The sequence below is a fragment of the Prionailurus bengalensis genome, chromosome A1 (assembly GCF_016509475.1).
Source record: "Prionailurus bengalensis isolate Pbe53 chromosome A1, Fcat_Pben_1.1_paternal_pri, whole genome shotgun sequence".
NCBI classification, from domain to species: domain Eukaryota; kingdom Metazoa; phylum Chordata; class Mammalia; order Carnivora; family Felidae; genus Prionailurus; species Prionailurus bengalensis.
The window spans coordinates 72,644,946-72,662,983 of record NC_057343.1 but is presented as its reverse complement, the minus strand read 5'-3'; the positions used below and the strand labels follow the sequence as shown (position 1 = coordinate 72,662,983).

Here is an 18,038-nt window from a genome sequence, read left to right as displayed (position 1 = left end):
ATAACAAGAATCCTGAGTGCAAGATGCCTGCTTCAGGCTAGACTCTATACTAAATAGTCTCTCTTATAGTCATGTTATAACCTGGAGATGTAGGTGCTCTGACATCTATTTCTCATGTAAGAAAACTGAGTCACAGAGAGGTTTACTCATGCACAGAGCCCAGATGCAAACTCAGCTCAGCCTGTCTGCAAAACCAACATTTTTTCCCACACTGGCGATCTTACACCCTTCTGTAAGGAACAGATCATCTTCAGCTTTCAAATATAAGGTTCACAAACTTGTTCCCTCTATTTAATCACAAACACTTAGCGGGAGAGCTGCTGTTCTTTCTTCTGGAGTATGTAGAGCCGCGTCGGAGGCATTGTGACTGCCTGTTAGAAGGCAAGAGAGCACCTACTTTGGGCTCAAAACATCTGAGACTACCTTCTACCTCTAGGAATGTGGAAGCCTACTTATCTTTCCCTTATCCTTTCTCTGTATGTGAAAGGGGATAACGAAACACCTACTGCACAGGGTTGTGGATTAAATGAAATTTTTACATGCAGTGCATTGAGGTGTGCAATATGCTTGCACCAAAACTTGCCACTAACCAAGCACCCAAATGGTAGCCCTTGTTAATACATCTTGTTGGTTGAGTGCGGATCCCTATTCATATTCGAGGTAGACTTCAGTCTCTTGAGAACATTCCTTTCACGGTAGGACTCAGAACTAATAATTTAAAGTGACCTTTCTTGTCCTTCCACTTGAGGCGTGACTCAGTATCATTGCTGCAGACCCATTGTCTCATTCTGTGTTTCTGAAACGCGTTACAAACAAAACGTAAACTTTGATTGCCATGATGAGTTTAAATCTGTAGTAATGAATTTTACAGAGACCCCTACTGGCATATCTCCTTGGGTGCAACTCCTTGGTGCAGTAGAGTTTTGTAGCACTGGTGTTCTCTACAATCAGATGCCATAGGAGACAATTTGAACTGGTGTATGTCAAAGTCATGAACAATATTTGCATTAGATTCCTATTCTGCTGTAACAAATAACCACTAATTTATTGACTTAAACCAACACATTATTTACAGTTCTATAGGTCAGAACTCCAAAGTACGTTTCAGCTGGCTAAAATGAAGGTGTCAGGAAGGCTGCATTACTTCTGGAGATACAAGGAAGAAAGCACTTTCTTGCCTTTTCCAGACTCTAGACACCACTTGCATTCCTAGACTTTATGAGTCTGTGATGGTGTCTTCTTAATACTCCCCACAAATCGTTGAAAAGTCAACACATACTTTTGTCTTCATGAACCTGGTTTAGTTGGTTTTTGATCTTGGGGTTGGAGAGGGGGGATGTGATGGTGTATCCTAACATATTACCATAATGTTCCAGCCAGTATGTGTTCTATTCTAATCAGTGATTATAGACTTTTTAGAGTCATGAAATTGTAAATTTGTAAAAAAAAAAAAAAAAATATAGGTCACCCAGTTTAAACTGCTGCTCAAGGAGATCCTCTACAACAGAACCTCTCACACTTCGATACACACATTAATCATTGGCGACCTTGTTAAAAATGCAGATTCTGATTCAGCAGGTCTGCGATGGGCCTGAGAACCTGCATTTCTAATATGCTCCCAGGAAGCCCCTGGTTCAGGGACCACAGTCTGGGTAGTAAGACTCCTGAGTGTTACTGCCAGATACTGCTGCCTTGGGGACGGTTTTACTATAGTCTCTTACTTGTATTTTGGTAATTCCAATTGTTGCATACAGAAATTGTATTTCTTGGATCAAAGCCAAGCTAAGAATATATGGAAAACCTGTATGATTTTTTAAAAATATAAACCAAGGTGACATTGCAATTGAAGAGAACCTTAAAAAATTGAATGTGTATGCATGATCCAAAGAGTCTTTTATTATATATAAAAATACATACATACATGTATAGAAACATATACACACATGTATATGTGTGTTTATATATGTATATATACCCACATCCATATTAAATAATTCTGAAAAATTTCAAGTTACATAATATGTTGTGGCTCTGACTCAACTTTAACATTTCCCTTTACGTTAATTTTTATAAGAAAATAAAAAATTGGGGTGCCTTGGTGGCTCAGTAGTTAAGTGTCAGACTTTGACTCAGGTCATGATCTTGCAGTCTGTGGGTTCAAGCCCTGTGTCGGGCTCTCTGCTGTCAGTGCAGAGCCTGCTTCAGATCCTCTGTCCCCTCTCTCTCTGCCTCTTCCCCACTTGTGCTCTCCCTCTCCAAAATAAATATTTTTTAAAAAAAGAAAAAAAAATGAAGAGCATAAATTTGGAGTGTCCTATAGATATAAGCATTGAGTCTAAATGTGATGTTTCCAGGCCTCTGCATTAAGGAAAGTGACAGCCAGTTTCAAATGCTGGTTGGATTGAATTGAGCTGAAGTGGACCGTGTCACCAGCCCTCACTTCAAAGCTAGAGCCGCTGGTTCTAATACTCAGATTTAGCTACCGCACATACAGATCACCTTAATTCTTATTTAATATTTGAAAGTCATTACTTTGGAGAAAGTCAGCTAAGCAATGGTGATTATAGTGTATCAAAGTCCATTGTAAGTGATTATTTTAATGACTCTGTACCAACAGGGACACGTAGACACTCAGACAAAAAACAACCTAATTATAATGACAGCACCAAAGTGAAGCTGTGACAGTTACAAAACCAATTTAAAAGTTTTTTGACAGCCATGGCTAAAAGCTTTGTTTGGATCTTTCAGTAATAACAGTTTACTTAAGACACAAATCCATAGCTAAGGAAAATAGAAAGAGAGAGTTGTGGCTTTTCTGTCATGCGGATAAAGTAGAAATCCGTTGAAATGTTTTTAATAGAACATTATGTTGAAAAGAATATAGAAAAGGAATAATAGTTATGGAATTTAAGTCTCACAATTCAAGAAAGACAAAATAACAATAAAAATACTGGTGAGAATAGAAACTTGCCAAGTGATTTGCTTATCTGTGTTATGAAGGTCAGGAGTTCCTGCAAGCAAATTGATGTGCACTTACATATGTTGGTTGTCAGTTCTGGAATTTGATTTTGTATTGCCTATAAGATAAAGTCAAAGTCACATGGATGTAAGAATGCCTCCAAAGTCATGGGGACACAAAACCTTACGAAATATCTGCTTTTCCCGTGGCTCTGACATCTCTCAAATTAATAGATCTTATCACTCTTGTTTATCTTTCTTGGTCCTGGACTCAGTCAAATACACAACATAGTTAATTCTTTGACTTTAGACAATTAATTTCCCATTCCTGGACAGAAAAATGCCTGATTCACAGAACTGCATTTATTTTTATTATAAGTCTTTATGGAACACTTATAATATGCTAGCACTTGCTCTAAGCACTTTACCAACATTGACTCCTTTAAAACGGTAACAACCTTTTTACTGGCCACTGTTATCTCCACTTGACTAATAATAAAACTGAGGCACAGAGAGGCTTAGCTAACTTGCCAATGGCAACAGAACTTGTAAGTGGTGGAATTTCCACTGTGTGCAGTTTGGCTGGGAGCCCATGTCCTTATAGACAAGCATAGGGTGACAAAGGCCGTGTACGGTCACATATATGGATGCATAAGACAGCAGCTGGACTCACAGTACTCAGAGGAAGCAGTCCTGAGTCCTGTTTCTCCTTTCCCATCTCCAGGCTGTGCTCTGGTTAGGTTATTTTAGTTCCAAAGATTGAAGACTTTTCAAGTCGGGTCGAATGTAAGAATCTGTGTCCCTAACATGCCAGGAAGCAACAAGGCCTTAACACATGGTGGTGCTCGTCTCTGGCATTTGGCACCAAGGAATGGGATTTAGTGGTTTGTTGTTTTGCACTCAGGTCCTTTCCACAGGCCAGCTTCTCTCTCCTTTTTTGTTGCCCAAGGCCTTCGGCCTGTACTCTCTCCTTTCATATATCATCTACCCCACTGGGGGCAGTGGGTCCCAGAATGGACTTTACATAGACTTGATTGGATAGGGAGCCCACTTCTACTGTGTACTTGCTGTGTGATCTTGGACAAATGACTTTTTCTGTCTGAAATCACTGGGAAAAGCAAGTAATATATCCTGCTGTGTAGGGCTATGGTGGAGATCAAAAGAGATAAAGTAAATAACACACTTCTAGTATGGCCTGGAACATAGTAAGCGTTCAATTCATGACAGTCATTATCATAACAGTCATTAGCTTTGAATGCCTAATTATTTCATCTCAGTGTAGGCAGTAGACTTGGGTCCACATCACGGCACCACCTGCAATACTGTGTGACAGTGGGAAAGTTATTTAACTTCACTGAGCCTCGATTTTCTAATCTATAAAACTGAGGCGACTTCCTAGAGCGGTTGCTTTCCTTGTTAAGAGTTTATCTGTTTTGCCTCCTCAGCAAATGATGCGGTCATCAGTTTTCCACATGTTCATTCTGAGCATGGTGACGGTGGATGTGATAGTTGCTGCCAGCAACTACCACAAAGGGGAAAGCTTCAGGAGGCAGTACGACGAGTTCTATCTCGCAGAGGTAAGTGGCTCACTTGGACGCAGATGACTTTTCAAGGTAAAGGTGAATCTCAGATAGCACTTTTTATAAATCTGAAAAGGAAAAGCCATTTGTGAATTACTTGACTTTGGCCAAAGCTGATTCACTGTGTTCTTCGTGTTTCTTTGGTCACCATGCTGCCTGACTCATTTTGTGTTGCCCTCAGACCGAGTAATCTTGCTCACAGTTTCACATTGCCGAGGTAACGCCTTTGCCCTGTGTCTTACTCTCTGGAACTTGCTGTTTTCATATCCACCTCTCATTGTCACTCCCTTTCTCAAGTTGTGTTAGTCTGTTCCCTACTCGGTGTAAGCAAGCACAGATTCAGAAGACTGTAAATAAGCAAGTCAGCTCAACAATACCTAGGAGAGGGCAGGAGGGAAATTCTGATAACACAGATAACTTTTGTAGAAACTGAGGAGTCCCCACTTGCACTAATGATGTCAAGCCAGGAGCAGGTAGGTTTAGTGATTAAATAAGCATTTTCTAGCACCCTACATACTACATACACTAGAGTTTTGGAATAGTACTTCTTTTCTTTTTTTTTAATATTTATTTATTTTTGAGAGAGAGACAGAGCGCAGGCAGGAGAGGGACAGAGAGAGAGGAAGACACAGAATTCAAAGCAGGCTCCAGGCTCTGAGCTGTTAGCGCAAAGCCCAATGAGGGGCTCGAACTCACCGAAGTGCAAGATCATGACTTGCACTGAAGCCGGCCACTTAACCGACTGAGCCACTCAGCTGCCCCTGTAATAGTACTTCTTATTGACTGAGTAACTTTGTTAATATTTTAATACATTTTAATGATGTCCAGAGACTACTTTTTTATTATGAAAAATTGTTTCTAAAATACATCTCAGAGTTGAATGATTACCTATTTTTGGAAAAATTGATTGACGTATAACTCTTTAGAATCCATGTGTCTTTTTAAGTGAGGTATTTATATACACCTGAACTACACTTCAAGAAATCCAGTATATGAAAAAGTAAAGTTAAAAGGCAGAAAAATAGTAATTTGATTATTTTTATTATAAAAGAATTTTCCATGTAAAAAATCAATTTGCCATATGTTGAGTTCTCTAAGATACCAGAATTCTCCCAGAACATTTAAAAATGGATTTTGTTAATACAAATTCAATCCCCCCCACACGTAAACTTTTCAGAAAAAATTGATGGCGTATACCTATTGAATGGTAATATCTGTTTGGGTATCAAGAAACATTTAAGGAGTCACTTATGAATTTCCCTCTTCATGGAGGTTTGTTGCCTGTAACAAAATATCATTTGTATTAAACTTTCACTGTGGTTTGATGCTGCCTAATTGCTGTGTGGAATATGGAGCTTACAGTTTAGCAAGAAATATAGACAATAAGCAGTAACTGTTTTATGCTGTGGAGTACCAATGACAGAGGTGCATGAAGAAATGATATCCAGCCTGACACCTGAAAAATTGGTATAATTTTGCTACATATCCAGCACACAAAGATTGGATTGTCATTAAAAGCACAGGGAAACATGGACCAATAATAATATTTGCAGGTGAATTTGTAACACAAGGATCGAACATTGAAGGAATCCCAACAAAGTGACTTCTGTCTGAAGTAGGAAGCAAGGTCTGTGTCCAGCCTTATAACAAGACTATAAAATGGGAAGGTCATGAAGGAAAAAAAGAGGAAGTGGATACTGTGGAGAATGCAAAAAAAAGAAAAGTAAATTAAAGATACATCAATTGCAGTGCTGAAGACCCAGCTGAATTTTGAGGCTACAAATTCATAATGATGCCAATATAGACAGATTTGTCCCTTTTTAAGGTCTTGCATAAAGGGGAGAAAGGCAACACTCAGCCTGAACCAGCTTTGGAATTTTTTCAGGCTGGTGGAACTGAGAGAGCCCGAAGGTATGGTTGTGATCATAGAGTGGGATCCAAGATTTAGGATTTCAGAATAATCCTGGAAAACTAAATACAAAATATGGAGTGTTATATGGGTATGAGTGGCTCAAACATAATGTTGGAGTTAAGGCAAGATGGCAGGGAGCTATCAAACTAAGGTGTCGGCTGAATCTTCACAATGACATTGAAGTCATTCAGTGTGAGACCAGTTCTTGGGGAAGGAGTGTAGGCAGGGGCATGTAGAAGGGACTGATGGAGAAATTAATGGACAGCAGCCACAGGGAGAGTCAGGTGAGAGGACATCTTAACCTGTTGGAATACACCTCAAAGGAGTGTTAAAGGGTAATGGATTGGGCATCTCTTCATCATCCATATGCTATCCTACCTGGGCTGTATGGGATATTGGAGCATGAGCATCCTCTTCTGGAAAGGGTTGTGGAGAAAGCCATACATTTGTAACAGAACCAGCTGAGGCAAGGACATAGGAAGCAGATTCAGTGAATTCAGTGAAAGGGGATAAGAGAATGTAGAAGAAATTGCTTAACATAGAATGAGACCCAAAGGTTAATTAAAGGCTCTGGCTGGAGAGAGGTAGGAAGATAAGTGAGGTGGAAGAACTACACAATAGTCTTAGAACCAGAGGTTAAAAGGCTGATGACAAAACACCTGGGAATCCGAACAGAAATGGCTACCGGTGATTGGGACTATGCTAATCATTCTGGAGTGAGTTGTATCTGCTGGTGAAGAAGTCCTGGATATTGGAGATTACATTAACATTTCTTGTGTAGCCCAGGGTTGGAACTTGGTCGCTAAATCAGCCCCGTAGGATAAACACCTAGGCCATCCCCTGGGAACATAGGAATAGAACAGAATCCTCTGGTAAATTTTACCTAATTTTTCCACATATAAATTTGATCTCTTCCCTAATGTATTTATGTGTGTTAGCTAATTTATGATCATGAAATGCCAACAAAATTTCAAATAATTTAATATAGAGTTCACTGATACTATTTAAGTGCATTGGGAGAGCCCAGGTCTAATTGGTAAATCCTTGTCATTTGCTTTTTGTATATAGTATTAAATTTTTTTTTTTAAATAAAAAACCCAGCCGGGTAGGATTCTACAGCAGAATCTGTTTGTTATGTGTCTACAAATTGTTGCCCCCTTCCCAAACCACTGAAAATAAATTTGATTTTGGTAAACTAGGTAGTGGTGACTTAGTTCACTTTAAAACCATGTAGACATTGCTTTATTCTTGAACTTGAAGCATTCAGAATTTGTTCCACTTCTACTGACTGATTTTGGGTATCTGAACTTCCCCAAAGCATGTTTGGCCTTTATTCAAATTGTAGGATCTCTTCTTATATCAGAAACCTCTACATGAATCAAAGTCATTTGTTTCAAACGAGTGTTCATAAGTTATTTTAATCAAAATTACTTTCTTTTTTAATAAAATACTCTTTTTTAAAAAAAGTTTACAAGGACAGTTGGGGCTTTAAGTCCGGGTCAGCAAACTTTTTCTTGAAGAGCCAGATAGTAACCACTGTAGGCTTTTCAGGCCACACATTGTCTCAACTACTCAACTCTACCATTATTGTACAAAAGTGAGTGTGGGCTCAGAATGGTAGTGTTCTGAGAAAAACAAAACAAAACAAAACTGTATTTACAAAAATAATCAGTGGTCTCAGTCTTCATTTAAGCTATAGAAACAGTATGTCAACTGACATCTTTATGTGTTAAATTTAAATATACTAACAACAATAATAGCCGCTATTTTCAGGGAGATTCTATTATGTTGCCGTTTTAAAGGAATTCATTATCCCATTTGATTCTTAAAATAGCTATAATAACAGAAATTCAAGTTTATGGACTTATAGTGATCCAGTACTTAAGGCAATAGCGTTATGTAATGTGTTGGAAAGTTTGTTTTTAAAATAGATCAGAAAAGGCCCTGAGCTTTCAGAGAAATAATTTCTCAAGTTCCCATATAATCCAGGATAATTTCCAAAATCCAAAATGAACCATTGTACCCATGAAAGTCAACTTGCAGTCTACAAAATATCTTTTAAGCATACATTAAGCTCCTCAGCTTCCATTCTATAGCTGGATACCAGTTTTGCTATTTTGGACCAGTTAGCCTAAATTTAAAATTAGTTAAGAAATAGGAAAAAAGTCTCTTTCTTTGTTAGGCTATGTATAAACATAAAAAGGTAAATTTACTCTCTTCTGTAAGAGTTTTCATTTTTAATTCTGACCAAACACAATACATATTATATGTAAAATCACATTTTTATAATAAACGTAATTATATTTTAAATTGGATATTCTCATCAAGTAATAAAACTTGAACAATACTTTCCTCGTTATGTAAAAATACATAAACATATCTGCATATCCATTAGGCTGTACCATTAATAGAAATTTATCAGCACAATGTTATGCATAGAAGATTAACAATTTTAACAAAATTCCTCTCTTAAGAAAGTCACCAACTGATGGGAGAGCAAGCACAATGAAGTGAGCAGTGAAGTCTCTGTTGCCATTTCTGTTCAGGAGAGACGTTTCCCTTGTTTAGAACTCCGGGATATCTCTTCGGTTTTCTGTTTTCCTATGACAGCCGTGTGCTTGAAGCAGAAAGGCTTTTGTAAAGTGTGGACTCACACTTTCTAGAAAAGTAATTCTGTGTCCCTCTGAGGACATCTGGCTTTATGATATTTGTTAAAATGACATTAAATGAAAGAGCCATTTGTTTTAGTTCCAACAAAATCTGACACTCATATTTCAGCTCATTAATCACAAGAAATGACCAAATTAAGAAAGTAACTCATTGCCATAACAGCAGTTATGATTTCAGATTATCGTGAAGTTTAATTTCCTTTTTGGAAACTTCATTAAATAACTTTCTGCTGGCAATAACTTTTGTGGTCCTTTTTTCCAATGGACATGGACAGTAAGTACCCTTTTAGGTGAAAAATCATATAATAATGACATTTTCTACTATTCAGTGACTTTTCAAAAGTTTGCTCTTTAATTATATAGAATACTGAAAGAACACTGTAGACTAAGAGCAGGTGATTTACAGACACCTGTAGAATGATGCAAATAATCCTTTATTTTGGTGTTATTTAATCTGTATTTCATTTAGGAGAATAGGTTACCTGAATTGAATTTCTCATTTTTGTCCTATAATCTTTTTTGTGACAAATTTGCCTTCATTTTCTCATAATATCCGTTATGTTTCTTTGAAAGTATGAAATAGAGACCACAACAGAAATCTTGGATGATATATTTCAAATATCTTTCCTATATGTGGGTGGTATCTCTACCATTTTATCTTCTCAGACCTGTACGGTACCATCAGCTCATTTATAATTTGTCACCTATAAATGGTCATACATTATTCATCGAATTAAAAGGGCAAAATGATTTCTATTGTTGCATTTATATTATACATGTCATTTTCCACGTGGTTACTTTTCTCCTTAGCTTCAGAAATTTGGCAGTCATCTTCCTGTTTTACCTGCTAGTCTCACAAATCCAATTACAACTTCTTTTAGAAAACAAGCATTTTAAATTAATTTCTCCTACTTTTCACCCGAAAAAAATATTTCCTGGAAACAAATGTAATACTGTTTCTTAAAACAACTCTTTTAATTTTTAAATCTGAACTCCATTATTGGTAATATTCATTAGGACAAGAGGGTTTGTTACAGTACATATTAAATTCCATAAGTATTATTACAAAATGAAAATTTGGAGAAGTGATGGAATGTGATGCTTAAAGAACTCATATAACCTGCATTCCTGAAAATGTTAGTTAAACTCTGCCATGGTGACATCAAACCAGATATATCTATAGAGTATGCATTTTCAACAGGGGTGAAAACACCTCTAAAGAGGTAAAAATTGGTTCTTAGAGAGGCCCAAAATTCTTAATTTTCTATTTATAGAGCAGATATAGGTACATGGCATGTGTGTGTGTATATATATATGTATATATATATATGCATGTTATATGCATATATATATATACATATATATGTATATATATCTTTGATATTAAAATTCCATATGGGGTGGTGATTGGGAAGAAAATATCTAAAATGACTCCTGGTTGGGGAGTAGGGGGTGATTAGAAAAAAAGATTGAAAAACACTGATTTAAAAAAATTATAAGGAGAAAGAAATATTTTGTTTTCTTCATGCATTATTTCCAAGTTGTTTCAAGTAATTTGACAAGAATGTTTATGGAGAGTTTATCACACTCTTAACAAGTCTTACCTTCCCTCTTAAAAAAGAAGGTGAGTTTCAACTTGTAAGCACTCACACATTGTGTAATGTACTGCAAAGATGAGAGCCAGAGGAAGGGTCCCAGGGTGCCCTGTCCATGTGGGGGCTGCAGAGCGAGGCGCCACAGCAACAGTGAGTGCATCCCCCGGCCAGGAATGGCAAGTGGGGGCCCACCCTTCCATGGGTTGCAGTGCTGACTGCCTGGGATTTATAGAAAGTCCGAGGCTGGACGCATTTCTAGATGATTCTTATGGGCAGTTCTTCCAAGTAGTTGGGTTCTGCAGAAAGCCCTTTTGTATGGCCAACAGCATGACCCTGGCAAGTTCCTCCCCTGTCCGGCTATTGTCAAGGCTCAGTTCACCAACACAAGCTTGTGCCATCCACTGAGAAGGGTTGCTATAGCTTTCCCCTGCCTCTGATACCACTAAACTGTTACATTCCTCTGAAGTGAAATCTTGGCACTAAACCCTCTAGCTAAAATAGCCAATGAGCATGTAAGCTAATTTAATTTTTCTAAACCCCTCTTTTAGTTCCTGACGTAGTTCTTGCCTATACCAGAATAACCCATAGTTACAAGTTACATATATTTTCATTTATCATATTTTTCACAAAAATTTACCACTTTGGGATTACTGTTTTTCAGAACTAGAATGTTAGATTATAATAATTAACAAATTATGTTAAAAATGAGGTATTGATCCTGTGAGTATTGAAATCAGGAACTCTAGTAGGAAAATTAGTGGGAATATAGTACTTACATATAATCACATAACAATTTGCTAAATCTTTTTCTAGTGGCTCTTAGTAGGTTTGAAAAGCATATAAGTTTCCCCACTAAGCAAATAATAATCCAAATGGATCCGGGTGCATATTTAATTATGAATTAGGATCTTTTAAAGAGATCATACCATCTGTCTTTTTGATAGCAAATGCAAAGTTACTAAAGTGATTAATTGTGTTTATATATAATTTGATTATCTATTTGGACATATTTCAGGTATTTATTACTAGTTGCCTACTTTAAAAAAAAACACTTTGATATGGATTTCATTCTTTCCTTTGGAATGAAACTCTGAAAATGCAGGTGAAGCTTAGAGATGGATGTGTGGGTGCCTGTCACTGCTCACTCTGCTAATACGACAGCCAGGTCAGGCTGCACGCTGGCTGTGTTTCAGTTTCTCCAGGGATCCCCCGAGTGTCTGGAGGACTTTTTCATATTGTTACAAGCCTGGGCTGGAAAAGACTCGTCCATTTATTAGGACTTATTTCAGAGATTTGGGTCCTCTGTTGCCTGGGCCTGACCCTGTGAAGAAGTTATACCTGCCCACTGTAGTCACTTGTAGTCCAGAGAGAGCCAGAAGAATGCCACTGACTTTGATGAGCCAGAAAAGGAGCCTTGCTAGAAGTTGTATTACTTCCAGGTAGAGGGGGTTTGAAATGGATTCCACCAGCCCATGAGAGTCCTGACATGGGGCAACTCCCTCCTTGATGCCCATCAGAGGGGCCATGGGTTGTTAAGTCACTTACCACAAAAACCGCAGTGCCCCCTACTACTCCTCATTTATCATTGCTCAAGAAAGCATAAAGGCCAAACATGTAGTCATGAACAAGCAAAGAAAAATTATTCTCATAAAAGGGACCCAGAAACTGAAGATGAAACTCAGAAATCCAAGATGAATCAGTACAAGAGTCTCCCAATCAAGTACAATTGATGGAAAACATAGCAGGGTTTTGTTTTGTTTTGTTTTTTAAATGTTTCAAGCACTGGCAATTGAGGCACAAAATGAATTTTCTGACACTTTGGCTAAAATTTTCAAAAAATGAACTGAAAAAGGGCGTGGCTGATGTTGAGAAAGAATTATTTTTTTAATTTTTTAAATATTTATTTTTGAGAGAGAGAGACAGAATGTGAGCAGGAGGTGGGCAGAGAGAGAGGGAGACACAGAATCCAAAGCAGTCTCCAGGCTCTGACCTTTCAGCACAGAGCCTGACATGGGGCTTGAACCCATGAACCGTGAGATCATAACCTGAGCCAGAGCCTGATGCTCAACCAATTGAGCCACCCAGGTGCCCCAAAAAAGAATGAGTTATACAGGAGATCAAGTGGGGGAGAACAATCAAGGAAATGGCAAAAATCATGAGGGGGAAAAAGCAAAAGAGACTAGACACTTCAATGTGACTAATATATTAGCCCCTGGAGGAAAAAGAGAATGGATAGAAGAAAAGCAATAATAAATGACATAGAAAAATGTTCCTCAATTGAGGAAAAGCATAAATCAGTAGACCAAAAAGAGACACTAAATCTCAGGGTGATGAAATGAAAAAAAAAAAAAAAGATAACATTCCTAGACATATGCTGGTGACCTTCCTTGGTTGCAAACATTAAACAAAAAAATTTTTAAGCCTCTGAACAAGTTTAAATAACATGTGAAAACAAGATAAATACACTGCATCAGATGATTCATCTATAATATTGGAACATAGAAGGCAGTGAAACAATATTTGTATAGACCGTTAAGAGGAAAGAATCTGTATGCAGCCAGAATTGCCATGTCCGTGTTAAAAACGCATTTTGGATAGAGAAGGTTTAAGAGAGTATGCAACCTGTGATATTTATCTGACCAAACTACTCCCAAGTATGCTAATCCCAAGTGTATCAGAGAAATAGAAAAGGAAAGGTAGATCAGAGAAGCTGACAAGGAAAGAAAAGAGGTAGGCATTAGATCCAAATGAAAGATGATTTTTAAAAAGATGCCAAATAAGAATTTTGAGGGAAAAAAAAGAAATAATGATGGTTCAAGAAACTAAAAGTAAATGTGTAAACAATCTCAGCAAAAGCAGGATTTAGGAAGGGGCATGACACCCATGGAGCGTGGGGTGATAGAAGCATGCTATGAAATTTGTGGATGGGTGGGGGTGTGAGGGATGGGTGAGCAAGCAGATTTATGTGGGAGAGAGAGGAGCTTATAATTATTTCATATTAATGCGATAATAAAAAAGATAGATTGATTTCTGACAGTTGGGAATTGAACCGTGGGATTAGAAAAGCAGTGTAGAATGTCCAAATTAACAATGGGGAGAAAGAAATCAGCAACAGTTTGACCAGGTCAGAAAAGACAAGAAAAAGTTAAAAGATGAAATAGCAATGACTTACAAAAAAACTGGAAAAAGGCCAAGTTTAATTTTGATACATTAAATGTGTACAGGTTGAATTTTCTTATCAAAAGACATAGAAAATCCAATAAAGCTTAAACACAAACTCAGATAGTATATTGATAATAGGAAACACATACAAGGTGGCCCTAAAAGGTGGCTGAGAATCATGTCTCTATGAAACAAGTGAAAGTGACATCTAAAATATTAAAACATTGTAAATGCTTAGCAGAACATGCAAAAGATTAAGGAATATTCTCAAGGCCAAAAACTTATGTGTGATTTGAGTGTGGAACATGAGATGGACACTAATGCCAGTGGCTACCCTCTAGGCATTTGCATATCCTTGTCACCTAAAACTTGCCATTTTAAGAGCTATAACCAGTGTAGAAGAAGAGGCTGTGAACATGAGGTGCCAGAACAGAGACCCCCACATAACATAGGACACATGGAGTCTGTGCTTCAATGAAAAAAGGATGAAGTCCATCCTCAGAAGGATGTGATGAGGAAAACTTCAATCTTGACATTGACTCCAGATGGATAGAAAAAAGAATAAGCTTCACTGTAAATGAGTCAGCACAAGCCTGCCCTCACATGGAGTTGGAGTTCCCATGGGTTGTACCTACTTTCAAAGATGAGATCATTCTTATTTTATTTAAGAAATTATCAATCATGCAAAAGATGGAAAACTCCACACTAAGTCTGATAAAGCTACCATAAGCTTAACCAAATCCTGATAATGGTAAGGCAGGTAAAATTATAGACGAATTTCATATATAACAATAGCTACAAATATTATAAATAAAGTGTTATTCAATAAAGTCCAGCAGGTTAGCATTACCATCTAAGATTTATTCCAGGAATACATAAATGGTCAACATCAAGGACTTGTGTGATATATCCCATTGCCTCAATGAATTAAAAGCTAAAATCCTGTAAGTAGAACAGGAAGTGAATGGAAGTCCTTAAACATGGTAGCAATTAATTACCAAAACCCACTGCAACCATTATATATGAATGCTGGAAAACTTTCTTTGAAAATAGGAGCACATTATAGATTCTTTTTGCCACTTCATTGGGTAGTGTATAACTGTACAGCTGTACCATTATAGCTAATGAATTAATGCAAACTCCAGAATAAGTCTTGAAAAACAAATCTTATCTTCATTTGCAGGTAAAATGTACATATTTTTGTAAAATCCAGGAGATAATATTTAAAATATTAGAATTAATAGAAGAATCTAGTATGGCAGGTATAGAAAATCAATATAGATAAATCAGTATCTTTTTTCTCCACTGGAACAACTAGGTGGAAATGGTAAAAAAATAAAAAGTAAAAAAGGTAAAAAAAACCACATTTGAATTAGTTATTGGAATATTAAATTCATAGAAATAAATTTCACAAGCAAACAATAACATCTTTGTGGGGGAAATTAAGAACACAGATTTATCAAAGAACACAGTCCAAATGAATAGAAAACAGTGTGTTCTTGGATATGAAGCCTCGATAGTAATCCTTCTGAAGTCCATTTTTGTTTTAAAAGGTAAAGAAAAAATTTAAAAAGATAAATATAGATATATGTGACCATATACAATCTAAAGTGCTTGTAGAACTAATGCCACCAGAGTTAAAAATCAAACTAATGACTAGAGAAAAAATATTTGCAGTTCATATAGTGGGCAAAGATTAATGTCCTTAATATCGGCAACTCCAAAAACTGATAAGAAAGACAAAACACCACCATAGAAAATTGGCAAGGTTATGAACAGGAAAATTGTTTTAAAAAGAAAAATCCAAATGATCAATACATATATGAACAGATAAGCAAAGGTTTGATTAAGTTTGATTACATCTGGTGATTCTTCAGATTTAGGACAAGAAACCCTTTCCTACCTTGCTGGAAGGCAAAAGACTTACTATAGCATTTTAAAAATAATCCCTTAATATTTTCTAAAATATCAAATATGCAAACCTGTCCTTTGCCCCAGCAATGCCAGCTTTGAGAATCTATTCATAGACATAAAAGCCCAATAAAATACTGGTATTGCATAAGGATAGTTAGTGCAGTCTTGTTTTAGAAATAGCAAAGTGCTTAACCATTTTTCCTGATGATTCCTTATCAAGGAAGTACCACCCTTCAATAAATCAGTAAGGAAAATGTTGAATTAAGTAAACACTGAAGATTTCTGGGTAAGATGGCACAGTAGGAGGACCCTAGGCTCACCTGATCCCACAGATACAACTAGATGACACACACATCAGTGTAAATAATCCAGAAAACAACCTGAGGACTGGCAGAACAGAGTCCCCACAACTAAATGGAAAAAAGAGGCCATATTGAAGAGAGTAGGAAGGGTAGAGACATGGTCAAGAGCTAAATGACCTTGAGAACTGTCCATGGGAGGGAGGGATGCCTGGGCATGGAAAGCAAAGAGTAACAGACCCTCACACCGGGCATCCCAGGTACAGGGAGCCTGCATAGGAAGAGGAATCTTTGTAATTTGACTTTGGGAACCAGAGGGGCCTAATTTCAGTAATTCTTACAATCAGTAGGGTGTAAGGATTGAAACTTTAAAAGTCAATAGGCCCCACTCTGGGAGGGCCTGGAAGGCAATAGGAAAATGACTCCCTACCCTTAAAAGGACAACACAACAAACAGCCCCAGGGAGATACAGCATAGAAGCAGCAGTTTGAAAAACATCTGGGATTTATGGAAGGGACATTTGTTTACTAATCTCAGACCATGTGCTAGAGGGGCAGGGGTCTTTAGGAGACTTCAAGAACAAAAGAGCTGGCAGGCACCAATTCCTTCCCCCACCCCCTAGCTTAGGCATTTGTATACCTGTGGGACAACACTCTCTACCTAATTTGTTAACAGTGTGCCCCACCCATGCTTCTTTTGTAGACCTGCCCCCTTCAATACACTCTTGACTGGAGCCCAACCAAAGCAGTGCCACAAGCCTGGCAGTATGTAAACAGCCCCAACAGGGGCCAGCACCACCCCAAGGTGACTCCTACCCTGGGGAGAGGGGAAGATAACTACACACACCAGTCTGACTGTGGCACCAGCACTGGGTTAAGGGCAGACATCCTCTCTGACTGCTGGTCCTACCCATCAATGAAAACTTTAAGGGGTACAAGACAGGGGAAGGACCCTACAGTTTGGTGCTACTGCATTTCTGGCAAAACCTGGTCTGACTCAACTCAAGTCCAAGGCGGCCCCAGCCCAGCCCACTAACATCACAGGGACCCAACCCTGCCCAAAACAGGCAAAAAGAGCAATTGGAGATGACTAGACTGAAGGCAAAAAAGACTCAGCCATAACACAAGGGCACACACAACATAATAGGAGATACCCTTGAAGCACCAAGTTCTGGTGAGCAGGGGACATTGCACAGCAGGGCACTACAGGAACTCTTCATGAGGCCACTACTTCCAAGAGAGATGTAGCTGACTTTCCTAACACATAGAAGCAGACCCAGAGAGTTAGACAAAATGAGGATTCAGAGGAATATGTTCCAAATGAAAGAACAGGACAAAATTACAGCAAGAGAGTTAAATGAAATGGAGATAAGTAATATGTCTAATAAAGAATTTATAGTCATAAAGATACTCACTAGAATTAAGAAAAGCATGGAAGACTTCAGTGAGGAGATCCCTAACAAAGAGAAAGAAAACATAAAAAGAACCAATCAGAGATAACAAACTCAATAAATAAAGTTAAAAATACACTAAATGGAATAAGTAGACTAGAGGAAGCAGAAGAATGGATCAGCGACCTGAAAGACAGGAGTGTAAAGCAATCAAGCTGAACAGGAGAGAGAAAAAATAATAATAAATTAAAATAGACTTAGGGAACTCAATGACACCATCAAACATAATAACATTTGCATTATAAGGATCCCAGAAGAAGAGAGAGAAAGGGGGGCAGAAAATTTACTTGAAGAAAAAAATAGCTGAAAATTTGGAGGAGGAAACAGAAATACAGATCCAGGAGGTAGAGAGCCCTAAATAAAATCAACCAAGGAGGTCCACATTAAGACACATAATAATTAAAATGGCAAAAAAGTAGTGACAAATAAAGAACTCTATAAAATCAGTGAAAGAAAAGCATTACAAAGAAGGGAAACCACATAAGGATATCAGATGATT

General features: G+C 37.6%; 1 protein-coding gene across 5 annotated transcripts in view; it reads left to right on the top strand.

The window, feature by feature from the left end:
• Positions 1 to 18,038, top strand: part of NALCN (sodium leak channel, non-selective) — a 317,213-nt gene that overhangs the window by 132,524 nt on the left and 166,651 nt on the right. For all 5 annotated transcript variants that reach the window (XM_043582614.1, XM_043582617.1, XM_043582618.1 and 2 more), the window contains one exon: positions 4,404 to 4,535. In XM_043582614.1, coding sequence (XP_043438549.1) covers positions 4,404 to 4,535 — 132 coding nt within the window. The remainder of the gene's footprint in view (positions 1 to 4,403; positions 4,536 to 18,038) is intronic.